Source organism: Beta vulgaris, chromosome 3 (assembly GCF_026745355.1).
Source record: "Beta vulgaris subsp. vulgaris cultivar EL10 chromosome 3, EL10.2, whole genome shotgun sequence".
Lineage (NCBI taxonomy): Eukaryota > Viridiplantae > Streptophyta > Magnoliopsida > Caryophyllales > Amaranthaceae > Beta > Beta vulgaris.
In genome coordinates, this window is record NC_079204.1 from 29674907 (window position 1) to 29697373 (window position 22467).

Below are 22467 nucleotides of genomic sequence, written 5' to 3' on the forward strand. Positions count from 1 at the left end.
ATCATATTAGTAAGAGTTGGAATTGGAGTTTGATTTCACAACTATTTCTATCATTTAAGGTGGAAAGAGTAATGAGTATACCTCTTAGTTCTCTTCTGGAGGATGTTATGTGTTGGGATCTAGAGAAGTATGAACTATATTATGTGAGGCTTACTTACAAAGCTATTTGGGGGAGATTTAGATAGAATAAATGAAGCCTCAACTTCTTATGCAACGGAGTTATGGAAGAAAATTTGGAATTTAAAGGTGCTCTCCCATGTTAAGATATTTGCGTGCAGGGTGATTTCAAATGCTCTCCTAACAAATTCAACATTAAATCATCGTATGCCTATTCATGGAGATGTTTGTAAGGTGTGCGGGCAAGAGGAATAGACTGATGTCCATGCTTTGTTTATTGCTCTTTTGCGCAGGAGGTTTGTAGGCTTAGTGAGCTGGGTTTGGTGTGGTGTGATGTAGGAGGGTCGGTGGGGGATTGGTGGGTAGGGTATTTTGAGCGAATGGTGGAGGAGAAATTATGTGAGCTCATGACAATAATGTGGGTGGTGGTGGGGAAAGGGGGCGGTGGAAGATGCTAATGACAAATGAGTCAGGAGTACTGGATAAGACTCTAGCCTACGCTAGGAAGATCAGCAAGGAAGCGCATGAGGCAAGTCAAGCTCGCCCAAGCGTAGGGGCTGCTATCGTGCCACATTTGGGTGAGTGGCCGAAGGCCCAACGCTGAGTGTGTCAAAGTGAATGTTGATGTTGGTTTGCTTGGAGCATTGGAGTGTGGCCTGAGTGTTGTGTTGGTTGTCAGAACTTTTCAGTTTTATGTTGCTTGGAAATCTCGCATAGTTGAAGCAAAGGCCATATACTACGACGTGAAGTTGGCTTAGGAGTTTGGTTATAGCCACATTGAGTTGGAGAGTGATAGTCTCTTGGCTATACATGCTTTAAGAAGTGTCACAGGGGGTTGTAGTAAGTTTAATTTAATTATAGATAATGTTTTAGATTTAGTTAAATCTATAGAAAGTATTGTTGGATCTTTTGTTAAATGATATAGGAATAAGGTTGCTCATATATATGTTGGCTCATCTCCAGCATTGCGAGATCGACAAACATATTTGGATGGATGATGTTCTTGTTGATGTTATTTCCCTTGCTTTGAAAGATATAATATGATTGCTATTTTCGAATTCTTTAAAAAAAAAAAAAAAGGAAAAACCAACATAAGTTCATGTGCCATATTAGTGATTTCTGAATTTACAAAAAAGAAGGTGAACCAAAAAAAAAGAAAAAGAAAAAGGAAAAGAAAAAAAACAGAAAGAAAGAAAATAATGACGTTGAGGATATTTGAAAATGGATCCCTCTGAAGTCTGAACCTTTTTCCCTCTTCAAATCAAATCTCTCTCAGTTTCTCTCTCCTAAAATGAAACTCAAGTTGAACTAATAATCAACTTCAACACCTTTCAAGTAGGAGCAGCAACTAGCAACTAGCAACCTGCAACCCTCAACCCTAGAGAGCATCAAACTCAGTCGGATTTCAAATGCAAGAACTCTTCGGATCAGTTCGGCGATCTCTGGTGTTCCGTACATCCTCTTCATCTTCATCCTCCCCAAATCCAGAAAACGACGTCGGATTCGGTGGTTTCGTTGATAAAATTGGTTCCTCCATCCGTAAATCTCGTATTGGTATTTTCGCCACGAAATCACCCGCTAAAGCCCTCCCTTTCTCTCCTGCTAAGGAGAATATGCCGCCGATTCCTACTTCTAAAGATGAAGCTCCGCCTATTCGATGGCGGAAAGGCGAGTTAATTGGTTGCGGCGCTTTCGGAAGGGTTTATATGGGAATGAACCTTGATTCTGGTGAACTCCTTGCTGTTAAGCAGGTCTTTTTTTTTTTCTTTTTTCTTTCTTTTTGTTTTTTCTTTTTAATTGAATTTGTGATGAAAATTGGGTTTCTCAGATTTTGTGATTCAGTAGAATAATAGAGATTATATATATGGCAATAAAATTACACAATTTAGTGTCGGATAAATCCTCTATGAAAATTCACTTACACTGAATGCTTGGATTTTTTGCAGGTTTTGATTGCTTCAGGTGGTGGTGCTTCCAGAGAGAAAGCTCAGGTCTGGAAACGATTCAAATTATTGATTCATTTCTCTGCATCTGTGTTTTATATAGCTTTCTTCATTTAGTGATTCTTTCCTGTTTTTAATCGGAATTGTTGAGTTCAGAGGCGCTTGATTGATTCTTTGGTTTCTGTTTTTGTTTTTTTTATTATTATTAGTTTGATTATTGAAATGCTACTACTGTGTTCAATTTGTTAATTTGGTATGTTTGTGTTAAAATGAGAGTAGGCTCACGTACGGGAGTTGGAGGAGGAAGTGAAGCTTCTGAGGAATCTATCGCATACAAATATAGTTGTAAGTATTGTGTTCTTTCATGTTATAAAAATTAGGTTTGTTGTCAGACTCTGAACTTAATTCTTCTTACTAGAGGTATTTGGGGACTGCAAGAGAGGATGAGGCTTTGAATATCTTGTTGGAATTTGTTCCGGGTGGATCTATTTCCTCGCTTCTTGGCAAGTTCGGATCATTTCCAGAGTCGGTAAGTTAGTTGTTCGCTAGTCATTTTCTGAATATTAAAATATTTGTATTGAGAATATTAGGAGTTCACTTGTTCAGGTCATAGTAACCGGTTTCTCCCATCATGTTAACCAGGTCGTAAGAATGTACACTAAGCAATTGCTACTAGGGTTAGAATACCTGCATAAGAATGGGATCATGCATAGGGACATTAAGGTATTGCTTTTATGCCACACATTCATTACTCTCTCATATGTCTCTCTTCACGTGGATTGTTTATAAGTATATGTGTTGATTCCTCTCACTACTTCTGTACCTTTGGATGTCGATTTCTGGTGCAGGGCGCAAACATTCTTGTTGACAATAAAGGATGCATTAAACTTGCAGATTTTGGTGCTTCCAAGAAAGTTGTTGAGCTGGTACTTGCTTATTTCATTACTTTCCTCTTTGTTCGTCCTTTTTTCATGTTATTTCAATATAACTGGTGACTGATCTCATATTTATTGGTCACTCGGTTTGAACTTTTTGCATTGACAGGCTACTATGACTGGGGCAAAGTCAATGAAGGGAACACCATATTGGATGGCGCCTGAAGTTATTCTTCAGACTGGACATAACTTGTGAGAATTATATTGATTTCTCTATTTGTATTTTTCTCAGCTTCACTAGGCCTAAAGAAATTTATATTAGATAAGCAATTTGAATGACTCTTCTTCAGCTTCCACTTTCCACTCAGAAATTCCATCTTGTTCAAGGTCAAAGAATTGAGATAGTTGCCTAAGAATTTGAACTTGTTCAGAATATGAATGGGCTAACCACCATAATGTAAAAGACAACAGGCGCTTATATAGCAGTATGTGAGTTCTGGAACTACTTTAGTCCTCTTTTGATATTGATTACATGATTTGACGTCTTAAGCTTCTCTTTGAACTCCTTCATGTGCGTGCATACTTTAGAAATCAGAATTAGATAAACTTCGAGGGATCTGATGGGGATGGATTGATATTTAGTGCTATGGTTTAATACTTAAACCTCGATGGATATATATGTATATATCTAACTACTATATTGTTTTTGAAAAAGAAAATTGCACCTAACTTGACATCTTTGGAGCTCATATCTTTACTGTTTAATGCTTCAGCTCTGCTGATATATGGAGTGTTGGCTGTACGGTCATTGAGATGGCCACAGGAAAACCTCCCTGGTGCCAGTATCAGGAGGTAAGTTTACCTCGCATTTTGGTCAGATCATTTTGTATGTATTAGTTTTTTGTGCATTTTCCCCCCTCATTTACACTTTTAGTATATGTTTTATTCAGGTGCAAGCGCTATTCCATATAGGGACTACAAAGTCTCATCCTCCTATTCCTGAACACCTTTCAGATGACGCAAAGGATTTTTTGTCCAAGTGCTTACAAAAGTAAGACTCTCTGCATTCGTTACACTTTCTGCTATGTAACCTTTTGAAAAACACGTTCTTATGTTTAAGCTGCTCACTTTATTTTTTTTTACTGTATCTCATCCCCCTTATTGGAACTTTGGCGATAGGGAACCATGCTTAAGGGCATCAGCCTCAGCACTTCTACAGGTATTTCTCATACTTTCAGCTGTTCGTTCCGATCCCTTTTCCTCTTAAAAGGAGTTGTGAAAAACAGTGCTCTTTGGCCAAATTTCCAGTATCATCTTCACCTATTGCTAGTCAATGGTTTTCCCTCTGGAAAATACGTTGGGATCAGATTGCATTTTCTATTTCTTTTTATCTTCTTGAACAGCTGAGCCACCTTGAATTTTGCAGGATTTTATCTCTTGAATATTATACTCATACTATGATTGTGTTTGTGCAGCATCCGTTTGTCACTGGAGAATATCGGGAATCTCAACCTTATCGTCGTTCAGTTATGGTTAGTCCGATCTGAACAGGCATTTTGGTTTCTTTTCTATCCTTTTCCTACTCTAACTTATTGTGGCTCTTCAGGATAGTAGCGGAAATCAAACTGCAATTCCAACAGATCAGAAGAGCATGTAATTGGATCTGCAATTCTTTTTGCTCAAACCAACCATAATATTTCGTTTTGATTGTGATAATAATAGAGAGTCTGAAGGTTTCATTTTAATGCTGCAGCAGAAGCAACGTAATGAGGTCAATAAGCGGCGGATTAAAAGATATTTGCAATATGGGCAGTGTGAGATGCTCAACAGTTTACCCTGATAAATTCTCTGGTATAACTCCTCTTTGGGGAACAAACACTAGTGATGATGACATGTGTATGCTAGATGATAAAGATGACTTTGCCTTGAGTGCATCAGCAACATCAAACTCTATGATGCCTGCAGATGACTTTTGTAAGGTAAAATTGTTTATATATTCATCCTATGAAATGGATAGATTTATGTATCAAAATTGCAATGAATTTACTGACATATTCGTTGAAAAAACTAGAGTTACAATCCTATGTGCGAGCCGAATGATGATTGGCCATGTAAATTTGATGATAGCCCTGAGGTTGGAAGAAGCAACACAGACTTGTTTCCTAAGGAAGATTGTGGGACTGCCGAACCATCTTGCAACGGAGAAACTGAGTTTACATTCCCAAGTGAAGCACCAAATGAAGCACTGGCGGATGATGATGAAGAAGTTACTGAGTCAAAAATTCAGGCATTTTTGGATGAAAAGGTAAAAATTGTTTATGGAATATCATATTCTGTCTGTAATTGGTTACTAGATTGTAATTACTCTGAATCTCATCAACAATATTGCTTTGTTGTCCTATTCCTTGAACTACTCAGGCTTTTGATCTCAAAAAACTGCAAGAAGAGTTCTATAATACGATAAATGTGGCCTCCCCAAAAGCTTTTGGGGCTATGGATGGTGCTGCTAGTAATCTACCTTCCAAAAGTAAGTCACCTGCACCAGTACCCAGCAGACGACTGTCTACCGCTGTTGATGTTTCCAAGAATATGAGTCCTGGGAGCCACTGCAGACCTGTCCTGGATATGGATGGTCCAAGAGAGCAACCTTTAAAAGAGCTACCTGAGATCAGAGAGCTACAGAAAGAAGGACACAGTTCAAGGTTTGTGAATGGCATTTGTTTCTTGTTTTTGTTCATTTTTGTTGGACTGTTTTGATAACAAAGGATGTATTCGCAGTCCAAGCTTCTCTGAGAGGCAAAGGATATGGAAGGAAGAACTCGACAAAGAACTGGAGATGGAAAGAGGCAAGTATAACATTTGCATTTTAAGTTAGTAACTGACATCTGAGTTTGTTGTTTTCCTCACATCTCAAATCTCATATGTTGCCGTTTCTTATATGTCAGACTGCTATTAAGAATTCGCACTCTAGCATTTTAAGCAGGCTATTCACTTTTATGTTCCTTTTGCCATCAGTTTGATTTGATCTGACCATTACTTGTGGGAAAAAGCCCCTACAATTTTGTTCAGTTTCAAGTTTCTCAGGTAACTTTAATCAAATTTGAGCAGTCTAAAATCTAAATATCTTTTAGAGAATTCACTCTTATGTTCCATTTGCCATTAGTTTGATTTAATCTCACCATCACTTGTGGGAAATAGCCCCTACAATTTTGTTCAGTTTTGAGTTTCTCAGGAAACTTTTATCAAATTCAAGCAGTGCAAATATCTTCTAGAGAACAATTTAATGAGTTTAGAATACACACCTGTGAGAAAAAATAGATTTTGAAATTCAAAGGATTTAGACAACAACTAAATTATATTTTCTGAATTTCTTCTGGGAATGGGACAAAGAATGTTCCATGGTCAAATAAGTGATTGTGGCTGATGAGCAGTGGGTTGTTGGAGGTCTGGGTGGATGGTAGAATGGGGGTGACGGAAGGATTAAGGATGGAGAGAAAGAATTCGACCCTGTTCTCAAAAGCCTTCCCTTGCGTTATGGTGTTTTCATTTTCAAAAAGAATAATTAGTGTTTTCATTTTCAAAAAGAACAATTAGGAAACTAGATATGGAATTTCAGAATTTCTTTTAAATGTTGACAACACAGCCTGAATATGCTCACTTTGGACCAGGCCAATATGGATCACGGTGTTTGCACTTCGTAGCTTGTGAAATTGTGGGAGAAAAGGAATTTGATCATCTTCTGAAAAGCTTTTCCTTGTGTTCTAGTGTTCTCATTTTGTAAACGAACAGTTATTACACTAGAGATGGGAAATCAGAATATTTTACTTTTTAAGTTACTTTTTAAGAGGCTTGCCAGTTGCTCAGCTGCTATACTTTTTTTGGTGGGGAACGGTAAAACTTACTTCAAAGATAAATCATCTTCCAAGGCCATACTGTGGACAAACCACCCTCAGCAACTTTAAGAAATTACAAGGTGGAAAACAGAGCATAGGGTGCATGACAATTAGCTTTTATCCAGTCACGTCATGAAAGAAGGCATTTCTCTTACACAGAATACTTTAGCACTTTCCTCATCAAAAATTGAAGTAAACTCTACCACTTATCAAAAATCAGACCTCTCTAAACACAATCTCGGGAAATATCTATTTGATTCTTGCAACTTTCTCAAGTTCCTTTCACGCCTGGTTTCGTAGGTGGTATCAGTGAGAGACTGAGAGTAACCTTTGGAAGTCTGCTACTAGATTATTTCGGTTTATATTCATTATCCACCAGTGTAGTTCTCTTCCAAAAAGAAAGCAAGCTTTGCCAGAGATGATCGGGAAATTCACAATTGAATAAGTTGCCTCCACAAACTCCATTGCTATAACCACAGAAAGAACAGTAGTATGTACTAAACTGACACTTGAGAAGAAAGATGATAATAGGTTATCACACATAGATGCTGCTGTAGTGGCATTATCTTCGGACAAATATAACATTTTTTTTGTTATTTTATATCAAAAAAGTCCCCCTAATATATTGTATCAAGTTGACATTTCATTGCTGGTGCTCAGATGCTACTGATCTGTGGCTTTGTAAAGAACTTTGCAGTGCATATATTGTGGAATTAGAGACTTTTTTGCGTTTATGAATTGTTAAATGAATATATGCCTACAACTATAACGCAGGCCAAGTAATAGGTTGGCAGATGCGCTTGTCAAACATTTGCAGCTTGAAAATGTTGCAGGAATGAGTCAAACGACTTGTGTAGAAGTTGAGCGTTTTCCCTGAGTGTGTTTTTTTTTGTTCCTGGGGGAAAGGGATTGCAGATGACCCAGCCCACGGAACAAGTCCAGTGAAGGATTTGAACGAATGCCCGAGCTAGCTTTAAGGCTTCACTTTCTTTTAAGCTCGCTGCGTGCTAATGCCCATTTAAAGAAAAAGGGGAAGGCTAAACTCATTAGGATAGTTCAATCCTCTCTCTCTTGAGTAAGCAAGTAAACTACCTATTTGATGTGTAAATCAATCTTGCGGAATCTACTCATGTAAGCTCCATTTTGTCGGTGCAATGTGGTATCTCATCTACTGTTCGTTGAATTTTCAACAGCCTGGAGACTTTTTCAAACTAGGAGATGTCCAATATTAGACTTGCATCACTTTTAAGCATCTCTAGCAATGAATCCCAGAATTTCCATATAAAACTGGGTGATTCAGTAAGGTGGCACAGCCAGTCACTTGAGTTTTTATCTATCAAATTCCCCCTCACATGTCTGACCATATGAAACTCCTTTGCAGAGAGACTCGCAGAAAGATTACGGCAAGCAGGAGGGAAGACATCTTCCCCAAATAAACGGGTTCCCAGTCAACAAAGGGATAGGTTACCGTTTGCATCCCCGCCAAAATGAGTACATGTTATTATGTCTCTGGTCAGATGCTTCGAGGAAGACGTGCTTGCCAGGAAAGCACGAATGTATCTAGCAGTATTTTTGGTAAAGAAAGTTGTGTGTTAAATAATACTCCCATATAGCGGCCACCTAGAAGTGTTACCATGAATAGCAGGTTGATCAATTGTACCAGTCTTCTGGAGGGTGTGAAGAGGGCCGACAAATCACATCTTCATTCAGTACTTTGTAGTTTTCATATTTCTGCTGCTCAAGCGCGATTTGTAAGTTTTATGCTGAATTCTAAGAATGTGATGAGTTTTTCTTTGGCGATAATGAAGATTTTATAGCAATGTATAAAGGGATTGATAACCGGTTGATGTATAAGGGCTCCAGAGGTTGTTTGTCTGCTTTATAATGACCAAGAGCTGACAAACCAGTTCCCTGTACTTCAGGTTTTCATTGTTTAAGGGCTGAACTTGGCCTGCCGTTTTTTGGTGGGACATGTTCGGGGGTACACTTTTTTTTTTGGGTGCAATATTCTGGGCAATTCTGATGGTAAATTAAATCATACTGATTCCATCTTGTCATCGATGTCTCACCATCACTAATCTTAAGGATAAAAGTGTTTGTGTACCATTCAAATCTGATAGCCATTAATAAATTGCGGTAATGGGAATGAATTTTAAGTGTAATTTTATTATGGAAGCACCCTTAAAATCTCCATGGGGAGGTATTTAGTCTCCATGGGCAAGCAATTTTACCCCTAAACTTGTGTTTTTGTCTCCAAGGGGAAGCAATTTTCGTTACCACTCATTACCACTACAAGGTGGTATTGGATGGGAATGAAAATTCAAGAAGAAAAATGGACACTTTAGGATAAATTAGCATTACCATGGGAATGGACAATGATATTTTTCACAAATTTACACACAAATTCATTTTCATTACCACCATTTATGACGAACTACCAAACGGGCCGCTAGTGCTATTAATTGGATTCTTGTATATACTAACATCTTTAACTAAAATTTAAGCATAATGATTGAAATTATTGTGTGTAATTAAAAATCATACCTCATAATAATGGTAGATAGCTTGAAAAATGACATCATACACTATTCTTTTTAATGGGGAAAAATTGGGCAATAAGATCCACCAATAGGTGGCTAGCCTTAACTGGATGTGTGGTAACATGAAAGCTCCAACACCGTTTTCTTCCCTGTCATGGGAGATGTAACGCCCCGACGTTCATACATCTTTAGTAAGGTAACTAATCAGAATTAGCAGCGCAAAACCTTTACTTAGTCGGCGCGTTACAGCCGTACTTTCCGCTAAGGAAAAATACAAGACAACATTTGACATTAACTTACATGGACATTACTTAGATTTGTCACTCTTTAAAGAAACACTTTAATAATAGACCAATATTCTCTAGAAATTTCGGCAGAGTCTCCTTTGTAAATTAGACAACCCAAAATGGGAAAAATGCTTGAAAAACCTGTTACAAATAAAACATTCCCAAATCCTTAACTCAACGCTTCCGCGGAGTACAGCTAAAGTGAAACAAGAGCAATATTTGCTCATCCAACACTAGAAATAAAACTAACTCATTAATTATTATCTAATACAAGTGGAACGTCCTCGCCTCAAAAGAAACATAAAATCAACATAGTTGAACTCTTAGCACGTGTATGCTTCTACATTGGAAAAGATGCTCCATAACTTCAACCTGAAACCATTATAACACTGCCACCCACCAAGTGAAAGGCCACACTAGTGACAAAACAAAACATTTGACACATATCAGCACAACGCTGAGTACTAACCCATAAAACATTCTTAACACATGCTTTGGTGTCTACGACTCTCATGTAATCATCATGTTCACAACATTCATGACCATATCACATCAAAATAACCACATTAACATCAATGCATAACTTAATCCATCTTTTTCTTTCATTCATTAATCTTTTACTTGTTACAACTTCTACACTATAACCAAGCTTAGCATGGAAGAATGACATAACTATCGTTAATCCATGTGAAATTACACTCTAATTTTAAATAAACAACCTAAATTATTCAACTATGTACATTTAATATAGCTTTTGCTTCATAATTCACAATATTTGATTTTTTTTTTTTTACCATCGAGAGTGTTTGAAATATGTTTCGAAATAAGTTCCATATACAATATATCATTACAACTTATGAAAATATATTTATTTAGATGAACAATAACGTATATAAAATTAATTATAAAAATAGCGTATTATATGTACAATAGTAATTATGCTTTTCAAAATCATACTTTTAAAAATTGAGTTATATAAAGATAAAAAAAATTAAAACATATAATTTTAAGCCTATATTTAACTTGAGTTATATTATGCAATTAACTAATTATTTTATTCTTAGAATATTTCTTGTATAAATAATTATAATTGGGGATATGTAAATTCTTAATCAAGTAAACACAACTTTAAGAGGCAATTTGAGTAATTAGTGATGGTTTTATAAACAAAAAGTAAGGGCGATATTGTCAACTATAATTGCTTTTTTTTCCCAAAAATGAAGTGATTCGAATAGATAAAACTACTCAAAGTTGTAATTGCTGCAATACAAAAAAGAATGGAGAAATTATATAACAATTGTGTTGAAAAATCACATTTCACATCAATAAAACATCAACAAATATTAACAAAAAATTTGCAAAAATAAAATAAACAATACTTTTAGAGAGCATAGAGCGCGCCACGTATGATTGCCATGTCATCATATTATATTTTTATTTTTTACAAAAATAGAGTTCTACATAAATTTAAATATAAGGAGTTCTAAATAAGCTAAAATTAGAGTTTGATTTTGCATGAACAACCTAAATTATTATATTATATAAAGTGTGTATAACTTTTGCTACGTAAGTTAGAAGATTATAATTTGTTCCATAGAATAGTGCTCGAAATATGCTCTGAAATAAGATCAATTTACAATATAGTTCTACAACTTATGAAATAGAGAGCGCCATGAAGGATTGTAATGTCATTAATTTTTATGTTAGATATTTTAAAAAATAGATTCTACATATATTTAAATACATAAAAGTTGTTTTGGATAACGAGAAATTAGAGTTTCGGTCTGAATAAACAACCTAAATTATTATATTATATAAATTGAATATAACTTTTGCTACCTAATTCAAAACATTATAATTTTCACCATTTGATAGTGCTTGAAATATACTTCAAAATAAGACACAATTACAATATAGTTTTACAACTTATAAAAATATATTTAACTAGATGAATGATAAGGAATTATTTAATATTTTTTTAGATAATATAATAACAGTTACTCCCCCCGTTTTCTAAAGATATTCCCTCTTTCCGTTTGAGTGCGTTTTTAAAAGATCTTTCCTCTTGTACTTTATTCCTTATTTGGAATTTCTTCCCCTTTTTACCCTCCATGTCCCTATCATATGATCCACCATTATATTATTAATTCAATTTGACACCCTTTCTCTCTTCTACTTTAACCCCTTTTTATTTGTTTATTTATCATAACCGCTTTCTCTCTCCTACTTTACCCACCCCATACCCCACACAAATTGATTCTCATTGGTATCTGTAGTAACAGTAACAAGGAAGATCTTTAGGAACGGAGGGAATATAACTATAGTGTATTGTATGTGACTATAGCAGTTTATCATAGGTTCAACTTACATGATTAAACATGTTATCTTTCAAAACCTTAGTCTTATGAGTCCGGATCCTCTAGAGTTTTAATAAAATTCTACAAGGTAGAGTTGTATATGAACCATACATTTTAAAATCAAGAGCGTGTATTGGTGAAAGGTGGAAAATAAGGGGGTGGATTTGATGAGAAAAATTGAGTGGGTTTTGGAAAGATAATATATGAGATATCGATTTTTAATTCAATGGTTGATATTGTTCAAACTCTACATTGTAGAGTTTGTTTTAGAATTGTAGAGGATCCAAACACGCCGTTTAACTCAACTGAACCAAAACAATTTAGTATTCCAACAAAAAATTTTAAGGAAATTTTGTTGTTACAACAAAAATTATAATCTTTAGCGATATGATGAAAAAATTAAAGTATGACTTTACAAAAACAACCTTAAAATATTATAGAGAGTTCCACCTAAGCATGACATGCCGTTCTTATTAATTTTAATTTTTTCTTTAAATAAGTAGTGTTTAACATAGATCTAAATACATATAATGTGTTTTTAATAAGTGAAGATTACACTTTGATCTTGAATAAACAACCTAAATATTCAACTATCTAAATGGAATATAGCTTTTGCTACATAATTCGCAATATTTTTTTTTTAACATCTAGAGTGTTTGAAATATGTTTCGAAATAAGTTTCATATACAATATAACTTTAGAACTTATGAAAATATATTTATTTAGATGAACGATAACATATTTTTTTTAAATACATATAAAATTAACTATAAAAACAACGTATTATATGTAACAATAACAATTACACTTTTCAAAATCATACTTTTAAAAATTGAGTTATATAAAGATAAAAAATAAAAAATATAGTTTTGAACCTATAGCATACCATGATGATATTACTTGAAAAATCAAATGAAAGTTTGTCAACGACATTGCAGAGGTGTTATGCAATTGACTAATTATTTTATTCTTAGAATATTTGTTGTATAAATAATTATTTATGTTTTATTTTACATATATCTATATGTTAGATCTTATTCTTTTCTCAATAAACTTAATTCTACTAAAACTAATTGGGAAATCAAGGTTTGAGTTTCTAGACTATTTGAGGTCGCAAATCATAAAAAAGGGGAAGTTTGATAAGTCTTGATATAATCATGATTGATAAATATATTTTTTCTCTTAAAAAGTATATTTGATTATTAATAGAGGTTAGTTTTATATTTAATTTAATTTATTCATGATACCATCATTATGATATTCTTTTTTGCTTTCCCATCTTCTACTCTATGCGTTAGTGTTTATGTGCTAATTATAAAAGGTTGAAGTTGTGGATGACACTCATATTTTTTTTCTCTATTCTTTTTATCCTGTATGTATTAAATTTGTGCCCTCTAACTTTCTTAAAGTATCATTCTGGTATTTTTCATGTTAGAAATGTGTTAGCTATTGTTAGTCATAGCAATTATCAGGATACTATAAAATAATAGACTTAGCTATAATATTCAACTGAACATTAAAATATAAAATTTATATATTATAATAACAAATCTAGAAATTAAAGTATAACGACAACTACTCTTTTTGTCCTTTTCTACTGCAATGAGTTTGGGCATGGTTTGCAAGAAAAAAAAGGATAGTCTAACATAGAGGGTTAAAGTAGAGTAGGGGATAAGTTAATCCTTAATAAAGTAAACGCAACTTTATGAGGTAATTTGAGTAATTAATGATGGTTTTATTGACATAGTGTAAAGGTGATGTTGTCAACTATAATTTCTTTTTTTCCCAAAATTAAAGTGATTCATATAGATGAAACTACTCAAAGTGGTAATGTTGCAATAGAAAAGAATGGAGAAATTATATAACAATTGTGTTGAAAAATCTCATGTCACATCAATAAAAAATCAACAATGTTAACAAAAAGTTTGCAAAAATAAAATAAACAATAACCCGTGCAACGCACGGGCTTCAAAAATAGTGGTTATATATATTTCTATTAGTACTATATATGTCCTAACATGTGACTAAATACGGGAATTAAGGAAAATGAACATGAAAAACTAATATTGGCCCTAAATGACCTTCATTTACCCAAACTGGGCTTCAAAGCATAATAAATGGTTTTTCTTGACTCTAATGGGTATATATGATGCAATTAGTACTATATATGTCCTAACATGTGGCTAAATGTGGAGAACTATGTAAATTGAACTTAAAAGGCCAAAATAGGCCCGAAAAGACCTTCATTTACCCAAAATGACATTTATCTACCCAAAATGGATTGAGAGCACATGAATGGACTTTAATTGATCGACTCTAATGGTTAAATATGTTGTTATTATTGCTTTACATGTTCTAACATGTGACTAAATGCGGGAATTAAGGAGAATGAACATGAAAATCTAATATCGGCCCTAAATGACCTCAATTTACCCAAATTGGGTTTCAAAGCATGAGAAATGATTTTTATTGACTCTAATGGTTATATATGTTGCTATTAGTACTATATACTACCTCCGTTTCAAATTAATTGTTACACTTTGACATTTTACACTATTCACAAATTGCACTTTGACCCTTGTTTGTGATTTATACGTGAATAAAAACATAGTCATGTGGGATCTTATTAGATTCGTATTACTATGTATTTTATTAATATGTACTTTTTATATTTTTTACAAATACAAAACTAAAGATATATGTCCTCAAAGTTTTGCATTGGCATGCGTGAAAAGTGTAAGTGTAACAATTAATTTGAAACAGAGGTAGTATGTCCTAACATGTGACTAAATGCGGGAATTAAGGAAAATGAACATGAAAGTCTAATATCGGCCCTAAATGACCTTCATTTACCCAAATTGGGTTTCAAAGCATGAGAAATGGTTTTTCTTGACTCTTATAGTTATATATATTGCTATTAGTACTCTATATGTCTTAACATGTGGCTAAATATGGAGAATTTTGTAAATTGAACTTGAAAGGCCAAAATAGGCCTGAAAAGACCTTTATTTACCTAAAATCACATTTATCTACCCAAAACTGATTGAGAGCTTATGAGTGGACTTTACTTGACTCTAATGGTTCAATATGTTGTTATTATAGCTATACATGTTCTAGTACGTGAGTAAATGCGGGAATTAAGGAGAACGAACATGAAAATCTAATATCGGCCCTAAATGACCTTTGTTTACCCAAAGTGGGTTTCAAAGCATGATAAATGGTTTTTCTTGACTCTAATGGTTATATATGTTGCTATTAGTACTATATATGTCCTAACATGTATCTAAACGTGGAAAGATAAGTAAATCGAACTTGAAAGGCCAAAATAGGTCCGAAAAGGCGAAAATGGATTGTTATATATAATACCTTCTCAATATCCCCGACTTCCTTGCAACTTGAGGCTATATCGAACATGAATCTTAACACATAGTAGCCACACTCGGTTCCCCCGGGTTTTTGAGCACACTAATCATAGAATTACATAAAAAAATCATGTAAGAAACATACATTGTTTTTTGTAAAAGAAAGAAATAGAAAAATAATATGAATTACCTTTATTGTTTTCTATTGAGGAACTTTTCCTGTTCTCTCAACCTTTTTCAAACAACTATAGTTATGTTAATTTCATGTGAGAAGTGTACAAAGGAAGAAATTAGTGAAACGTGTTATGCTAATAATAATAAGCATTTTAATTAAGTAGCAAAAATACCTATTTATGCATGATTTGAGGAGTAAGGATCGTGGTGGATCTTGAGCTGAAGAATCAAACTGATATACTGTGTTCTTTGAAGGATAAATCACAAGAAGCGAGCAATGGGCACTAAAATCACAAAATAAAGTTAGCAAGCAATCATGTGAGTATTTGTATTGTATGATAATTATTAAGTGGTAAAAATGGATACAAAGGTTAAGAACTATACTCTTCAAAACAAGGGGAAATATATGAACTTATGTTGTGCACGTTTAACTGTTTGGAGACATAGCCAAATATACTCCTTAACCTCAGTTGTGTTTTACAAAAATTGTCAGCTCGGACGAAATTTAAACATAACCACCCAAACCGATCGCATCCACTAGGAGACTCTTGGAGTAATCTTCAATTCAATGCACAACCATATACATAACATAGATATATTATTAGATATTGCAAAGAAAGTTCATATATTTCATTACTACAAATGCTATACCTCATGATAGCTTGAATAAATGAAACATTCAACATCTCTCCGCAAAGGAACTCCTTCACATCATCCTTGGACACCCATGTCGATGCTTCCTCGTGGTAGTTGAATTCCGTGGTACCCAACTTAACCTCCACTGGTGTATCATCTAACATATCACACATATTTGCATGTAGCCATGAGCATGCCTTAGTGATACATTAAATCTTTGATGACTCAATCCAAGTATCGTTAGGAGGGTTTTGTTGGCGACTTGAACCTTTGAAGACTTACGTTCCTTTCCCCGAAATCGCCTTCTTTGGCTTGCTTGAACCCTCCTTTCCTTCGCCTTTTCTAGAGGAGGTGAGTTCGCCTTGCTTTCCTTGGGCTTCTTTATTCTCTTCAAAACCTATTGATTGAAATGGAAAAACATTCAGCTTACTTAGTTAATACTTAATAGATATGAATTAAATAGATCAATATGGATGAAAACTTTAGTTGCTTCATTTTACCTCGTCTGAAAACCTCACCCATGCCGATGGCCACAACACATAACCACCACGATCGTCGGTCAATACATTTGTATCCGTCGACGGGTTAGGCAATGGGAGAGCAAAGTCTTAGTAACCAGGAGTGATGGAGACTATACTATCCGCCAACTGATCATTGTCCACAGGCTGATGATGGAATGTTGCTCGTTCACTTCGTTGTTATGTATTTCCTTCAGCCACCACAATCAAACCCTCATCTTTTACATCTAGTAAAAGCTGGCAAGACGTTTCTTCCTTCAAAAGTATATGAATTGAGGTTATTTTATATAATTAATTACTTTTGGAAGTTATGAGAAGAATAGTAGTTAACTCTAACTCAAGTATAGATGGTGCTGATTTTTGTGTGTCAGGATGGCTAGCTTTGTCCTCCAAAGGACGATCCAGTTTAAGTTGACGTATCGCCAGTAAACCATACTCATACGGGACAACATTGAAGCTTTCCGTGAGTTTCTCCGTCATCTTCTCTGTAATTTCCTCCGTAAGCTTCTCTCGAAGAGCTTGTGCCATAGCTTCCATATCATGTGGTGCGGAAACATTAGAGCACGACTTTTTGCAGGTGGAAAAATCTTTACTGTAGGCTTTTGTCACACCGAGACGAATACCACCAAAACCTCTCAAACGTCTATTGTGGTCCTTCCCTAAAGACTCGTAAAGAGCATCTTTGTTGGCTTCGGGAGTGAACTTGCTGCTAACCGCTTTTTGCTTGAGCCCCATTTACATAGATTATATAAAAATAAGTAGTGTTAGTTTCTAAAAATAACAAATTAAGGTGGGTTGTGCAAGGAAGGGGGGATTGTGCAAGTAAATAAGAGCGAGTGTGCTAAGAGGGGAGGGCAGCAAGGGGAGGGGGGTGGCAGGGTTGGGGCAGCAAATGGAGGGTGGTATGCAAGGGGAGGGGGGGGGGTCTGTGGGAGGGTGGGAGCAAGGGGGAGGGGGTTTGCAAGGTGGCAGCTTGTGTGGGACAATAGGGGGAGGGGGTGACATGGGTAGGGCAGCAAGGGAAGGGTTTGCATGGGGAAGGGGGGGGGGGTGTAACACCCCGATAATTCTCTCTTTTCAGAAATACCATTATAATATAAAACTTAGAGAATTACCCAAGTATTATAGCCCGTGTGATAATGTATTGACTTATTCAGAACTTTGCAGCGGAAAACAACTTACTAAACTTTAACTTTATTAAAACTCAATAAGTAAATAAACAAGTGTTTAGGTTTTAAACAAACCAAATTAAATAACTCAAACAAATTGAAATAAAATATGTTCTTAACAATGCAGAAAATAAACTATACTAGTTACACATTCTCTCCATTCCACATTCACAATGATGCACATCTGCGAACCTGTAATGTCAATGCTATATTGAATCTGCTCACCATAAAGGATCATCACAGGATCAATAAGGCAAAGCCATGATCACACATACAAACAAAGCATGTAATCAGCAAAGCTGAGTACTACATACTAAAACATAAGCATTCCTAACATGATACTACTGATAACGTGCAGGGATAAATAATCATATAATCATATAACATTCTGCAGACAACTTTTACTGAACTAAACTCTAAACATCTTTTTATTACTTCAAATGGAATAGTTATTGGACCCTGAGTTGTCCTACCAACCAGCCTTCATTATGAAGACGAAATACGGTCATGACTCCATATTCCCGAATGACATGTGATATCGAGGAACCTTTGAACTAAAAGAGGAATGGGGATCGATCCATCCTAGAAAAAGCTATGGCACACCATAAGCCCAACTCCAAATGTCCAACTCTAGACGTGCACCAGTCTAAAGTCTACAACTATTCTCGTCACACTTTACGTTAATTACCAATTATTACTTGTTATGACACACACATACAAGCAACACGGAAATAATCAAATAATCACAATGAACTTCTTTTATCTTAGGATTTGATAAGTGATCACAATTTACAATCCAAAATTACTTCCTTTAATCCAATCCATTTTATATGTTGAACCTAGCCAATAATCCAACTTACCTTTATATAGCCATAACTCAAACTTACCAAATAAGGCCCACAGTCCTCATAAGATAATAAAAATAATACTTGCCAGGATACATGAATAACATGATTCAATCTCTATAACGTATATCAACTCCTCATGCGAATCAATAAATAAACTTTCTTTTCGTGCTTGTATCAATTATTTCATACAAACATACAATCTAGTATTCATAATAAATCTCAAATCACATGCTTGCACACAGGCATAAAACATGTAACAATCAAATACTAGAAATCATATATATATGAACATAATGAGTTCCTATACATGATACTAAAAATCTCTTAAACATGATACTAATCACATAGCACACAATTATGTACGTACCTCGTGTAAACTAGCCTGTAGGCCACTTTTAACTCCCTAAAAGTTCCCTACGAAATATTCTCCGCCTAGAAACCAATATAACCGAAATTAATACTCTTAAATAAAATTTATAGCAACTCTAAATTATTTAAAACCCCCTTTAAATACGTTCAAAAGCTGATTTTAATATCAAAACTTCAATTACTTTTAATTCCGAGCATAGTACTACCATACTAATAATTAAAACTCCATTAATAAAACCTTTATGAAATTCCAGCAACTTTAAAAATCAATAAACCTTGTTTAAACATATATAAACATGTTTAAAATCATAATCTAAATCAATCTCATAGTATCTAATATGCTACTATGGTTTTCTAGTAATTAAAAACCCTAAAAAATTCATGCTTTAATGATTAAAACTTCAATCTAATCAAAATAAATAAATTTGAATTTTTATTCTTGTAATATGAAATATATATGAATCAAGATTACTTATTAAAACAGTAAATTAAAACTAATAATTATAATTAACATCAAAAGAAAGCATAAAAACATAGTCTTTAATGGAAACTTGAGGAAGAAGAAAAGAAAAAGGGAGAAAAAGAGTGAAATACCGAAATCGAGAGTGAAATATGGCAGCAGAATTGCGAAACTTGCAGAGGTCATAACTAATAGAATAAGAATCGGAATGGAGTGATTCTTGAGCCTAAATTCAATAACTTTTCGAGATCTACAACTTTTTTTTTTTTTTTGCAACAACATAATATGTAGATTAAACCATAACCTTACAACCTAATACCCTCATTCCTTACTTGAACCGCAATGAAGTGGGCTTTTCTTGCTTTTTCTCTACTAACATTTAAAATTCTAATGGAATTAAAATTTTTAGCTAACATTTGGATATCAAGGATAACAGTTTTTGAAGAAGAGAATGCCTTTTTTGTTTCACGCAAGCCATCCACCAATATTTTAGAATCTGTCCAAACATCTACGTTCAGAATTTTCAGTTTAATGCTTTCCTTTATGCTGAATAACATAGCTAGCGCTTCTGTTTGAGCACCCGAGTTGGTATTTATGATTTTGCCTCCTTTTGCTACTTCTGCATTTCTATCATGGAGCACCCATCCGGATGCTGCTATTATCCTTGGATCATCTTTCAATTTTTTATTGGCCTTCCATGCTCCATTAACAATTAGAGTAGAATGCTCAGTTTGGTTAGACTAGTTTAAGCTCCAACAGTATGGCTCCTTCACTTTTACAGGATGGTTCAGCATATCCTCATTTGTATCTTTACCTGGGTCCCACCTAACTTTCGATCCCCTATTCTTCCAATGTTTGACAATTTCCGACGTATCTTCTGGTACTAGTTTACTGTTAGGGCTGAAGATTTTCTTGTTCCTAATCAACCATATGCTCCAAAGGATTCCAATAAAGACAAAAGTTCTTTCATCATTTTTTTTCCATCCTTCATAAAGTACCACAACCAGTTCCTAGACCATACAACTATCGATACGTTGCTTGCTTGCTGTGAGTTGATACCTAGATTTGAGCAGCTCCAAATTCTCCTTGTTATCTCACAATTCTTGAAAAGATGAGTATCCGATTCCTCTTCACTCCCACAAAGTGGGCAAGGACTCTCACTTAGGATTTTCCTTTTCCTAAGGTTTACTCCGGTGGCTAATGCACCATTAGCTAGCTTCCAATAGAAATATTTCCATTTTGGCCAGAAATTTTGGCTCCAGAATCGCTTCCAGAATACCGAAGACTCTGATACTTCAGTATTTTTGTTAAGGCTAAACCAGTACCTCGACTTGATCAAGTAGTTACCATGAGTTGTACCCTTCCAATTGAATTCATCTTTTAAATCATGAGCTGGAATATGGATTGTTTTGATCATTTTAACAATTTGCGGATCAAACCAAGAGTGTAGAGTGACGTCATCCCAATTATTGTTATCACTTAACAAATCACAAACCCAAACTGGTTGGGCTCCCTGAATGTTAGACACACAATTTTAAACTTTATCGGCTTGTCTCCAACCCAGACTGTGTCGAAGATCTTTGTAGTTTTCCCATTTCTAACCGTTTTCCCCACTCATGCAGACATGAATTCCACGCTTTTCATGATGCTTCTCCCTCCCCACGAGCTCGCCCTAGGAATCTTCCCTCGCATGCTATTTTCAAACCAGGCATCCGAATACTTGGCTCTGAAAATTTGGCTAACAAGCAGGTTTGGGTTGTTTTGAATTCTCCAAGCTTGTTTAAATAAGACTGCTTTGTTTAAGGCTATCAGATTCCTCATACCTAAACCCCCCTCACATTTGTGCTTTTCCAGGAGGTTGCGTTTTCTCCAGTAGATGGGCTATTTATCATGACCCGAGCTCCACCAGAACTTTAGGAACACTGAGGTAGTCTTGTTGAGGATCTTTTTGGGGGAATAGATAAGTAGCCATTATGTGGGACGCATAAGCAATAAGGATGCTATTAATGAGTAGCATTTTCCCTGCTTGGTTTAGGGCGGAGAAGTTCCAAGAGGTGATGGTAGTAATTACCTTTTCTGAGAGATCTTTGAAGATGTGTAGAGAGTGGCCCGTGACGTCCATAGGGCATCCCAAGTAATTTCCCAACTTTTCCTTATTTCTCACTTTGAGCCCCTTGTTTAGTAAACGAATGAACTTTCTGGGGGTATTCTTGCTGAAAACTATGTAAGACTTATGTACATTTATCATTTCACCTGAGATCTTGCAGAAGGTATTCAAGAGATTTCTCAGGTTCCAAATGTTGTCCATGTTTCCTTTCATGAAGAAGACGGCATCATCTGCAAAGAAAAGATGAGAGAGCTCTGGGGCCTTGCAATGCACTTTTAGACCTTTGATCAAGCCTAGGCTTTGTTGTTGAAGGATTTTCCTAGACAACACTTCCATGCACAAAATAAAAAGGTAAGGAGAGAGGGGGTCTCCTTGCCTCAGGCCGACTTTAGGCTTAATTAAGCTCGAAGGTCACCATTAACCAGCACCGAGTATGTAACTGTTATTACACACTCTATTATAAGATGTATCCACAAAGGCGGGAAACCAAAAGCTGAGAGGACCTCCCCGATGAAAGTCCAGCTCACCCTACCATAAGCTTTGTTGAGATCCAGATTTAAGATTACACTGTAGTTAGGGCCCTTTCTAGCTTTTTTGACATGAGAGAGCATTTCATGAGCAATGATGCAGTTATCATTTATGGAACGACCCATGACAAAGGCATTTTGATTTTGACCAATGAGAGAATTCATTAGGGGATGTAACTTGCTCAATGGACATTTTGAGATAATTTTGTAGGATGTGTTGCAAAGGCTAATAAGGTGGAATTGACTTACCTGCTCCGGTCTGGCAACTTTCAGAATAAGAGCAAT

General features: G+C 35.1%; 1 protein-coding gene and 1 non-coding gene across 3 annotated transcripts; one reads left to right on the top strand and one right to left on the bottom strand.

The window, feature by feature from the left end:
* Positions 1–1262: 1262 nt before the first annotated feature.
* LOC104883893 (mitogen-activated protein kinase kinase kinase NPK1) lies at positions 1263–8744 on the top strand. Of its 2 annotated transcripts, XM_010668461.4 has the most exons (17): positions 1263–1868; positions 2064–2108; positions 2340–2405; positions 2479–2589; positions 2703–2783; positions 2909–2986; positions 3105–3187; positions 3709–3787; positions 3886–3986; positions 4115–4154; positions 4411–4467; positions 4542–4588; positions 4689–4914; positions 5007–5240; positions 5354–5637; positions 5714–5781; positions 8210–8744. In XM_010668461.4, the coding sequence occupies exons 1-17, from the start codon at positions 1527–1529 to the stop codon at positions 8317–8319; spliced, it is 2052 nt and encodes a 683-aa protein (XP_010666763.1). In that variant the 5' UTR covers positions 1263–1526; the 3' UTR covers positions 8320–8744. The 2 variants fall into 2 exon arrangements, with proteins under 2 accessions (XP_010666763.1, XP_057249673.1); XM_057393690.1 differs by having other exon boundaries at positions 4692–4914; positions 5714–8744.
* A 688-nt stretch (positions 8745–9432) lies between these two features.
* Positions 9433–9557, bottom strand: LOC125494056 (U6atac minor spliceosomal RNA). The gene has a single exon (XR_007270440.1). It is a non-coding gene; the product is annotated as a U6atac minor spliceosomal RNA (small nuclear RNA).
* Between the last annotated feature and the right edge of the window lie 12910 nt (positions 9558–22467).

Coding starts and splice junctions, on each gene's coding strand:
- LOC104883893 (XM_010668461.4), top strand. CDS start 1,527: ATGCAAGAACTCTTCGGATCAGTTCGGCGATCTCTGGTGTTCCGTACA. Junction 1,869..2,063: donor AACTCCTTGCTGTTAAGCAG/GTCTTTTTTTTT, acceptor GATTTTTTGCAG/GTTTTGATTGCTTCAGGTGG. Junction 2,406..2,478: donor TATCGCATACAAATATAGTT/GTAAGTATTGTG, acceptor TCTTCTTACTAG/AGGTATTTGGGGACTGCAAG.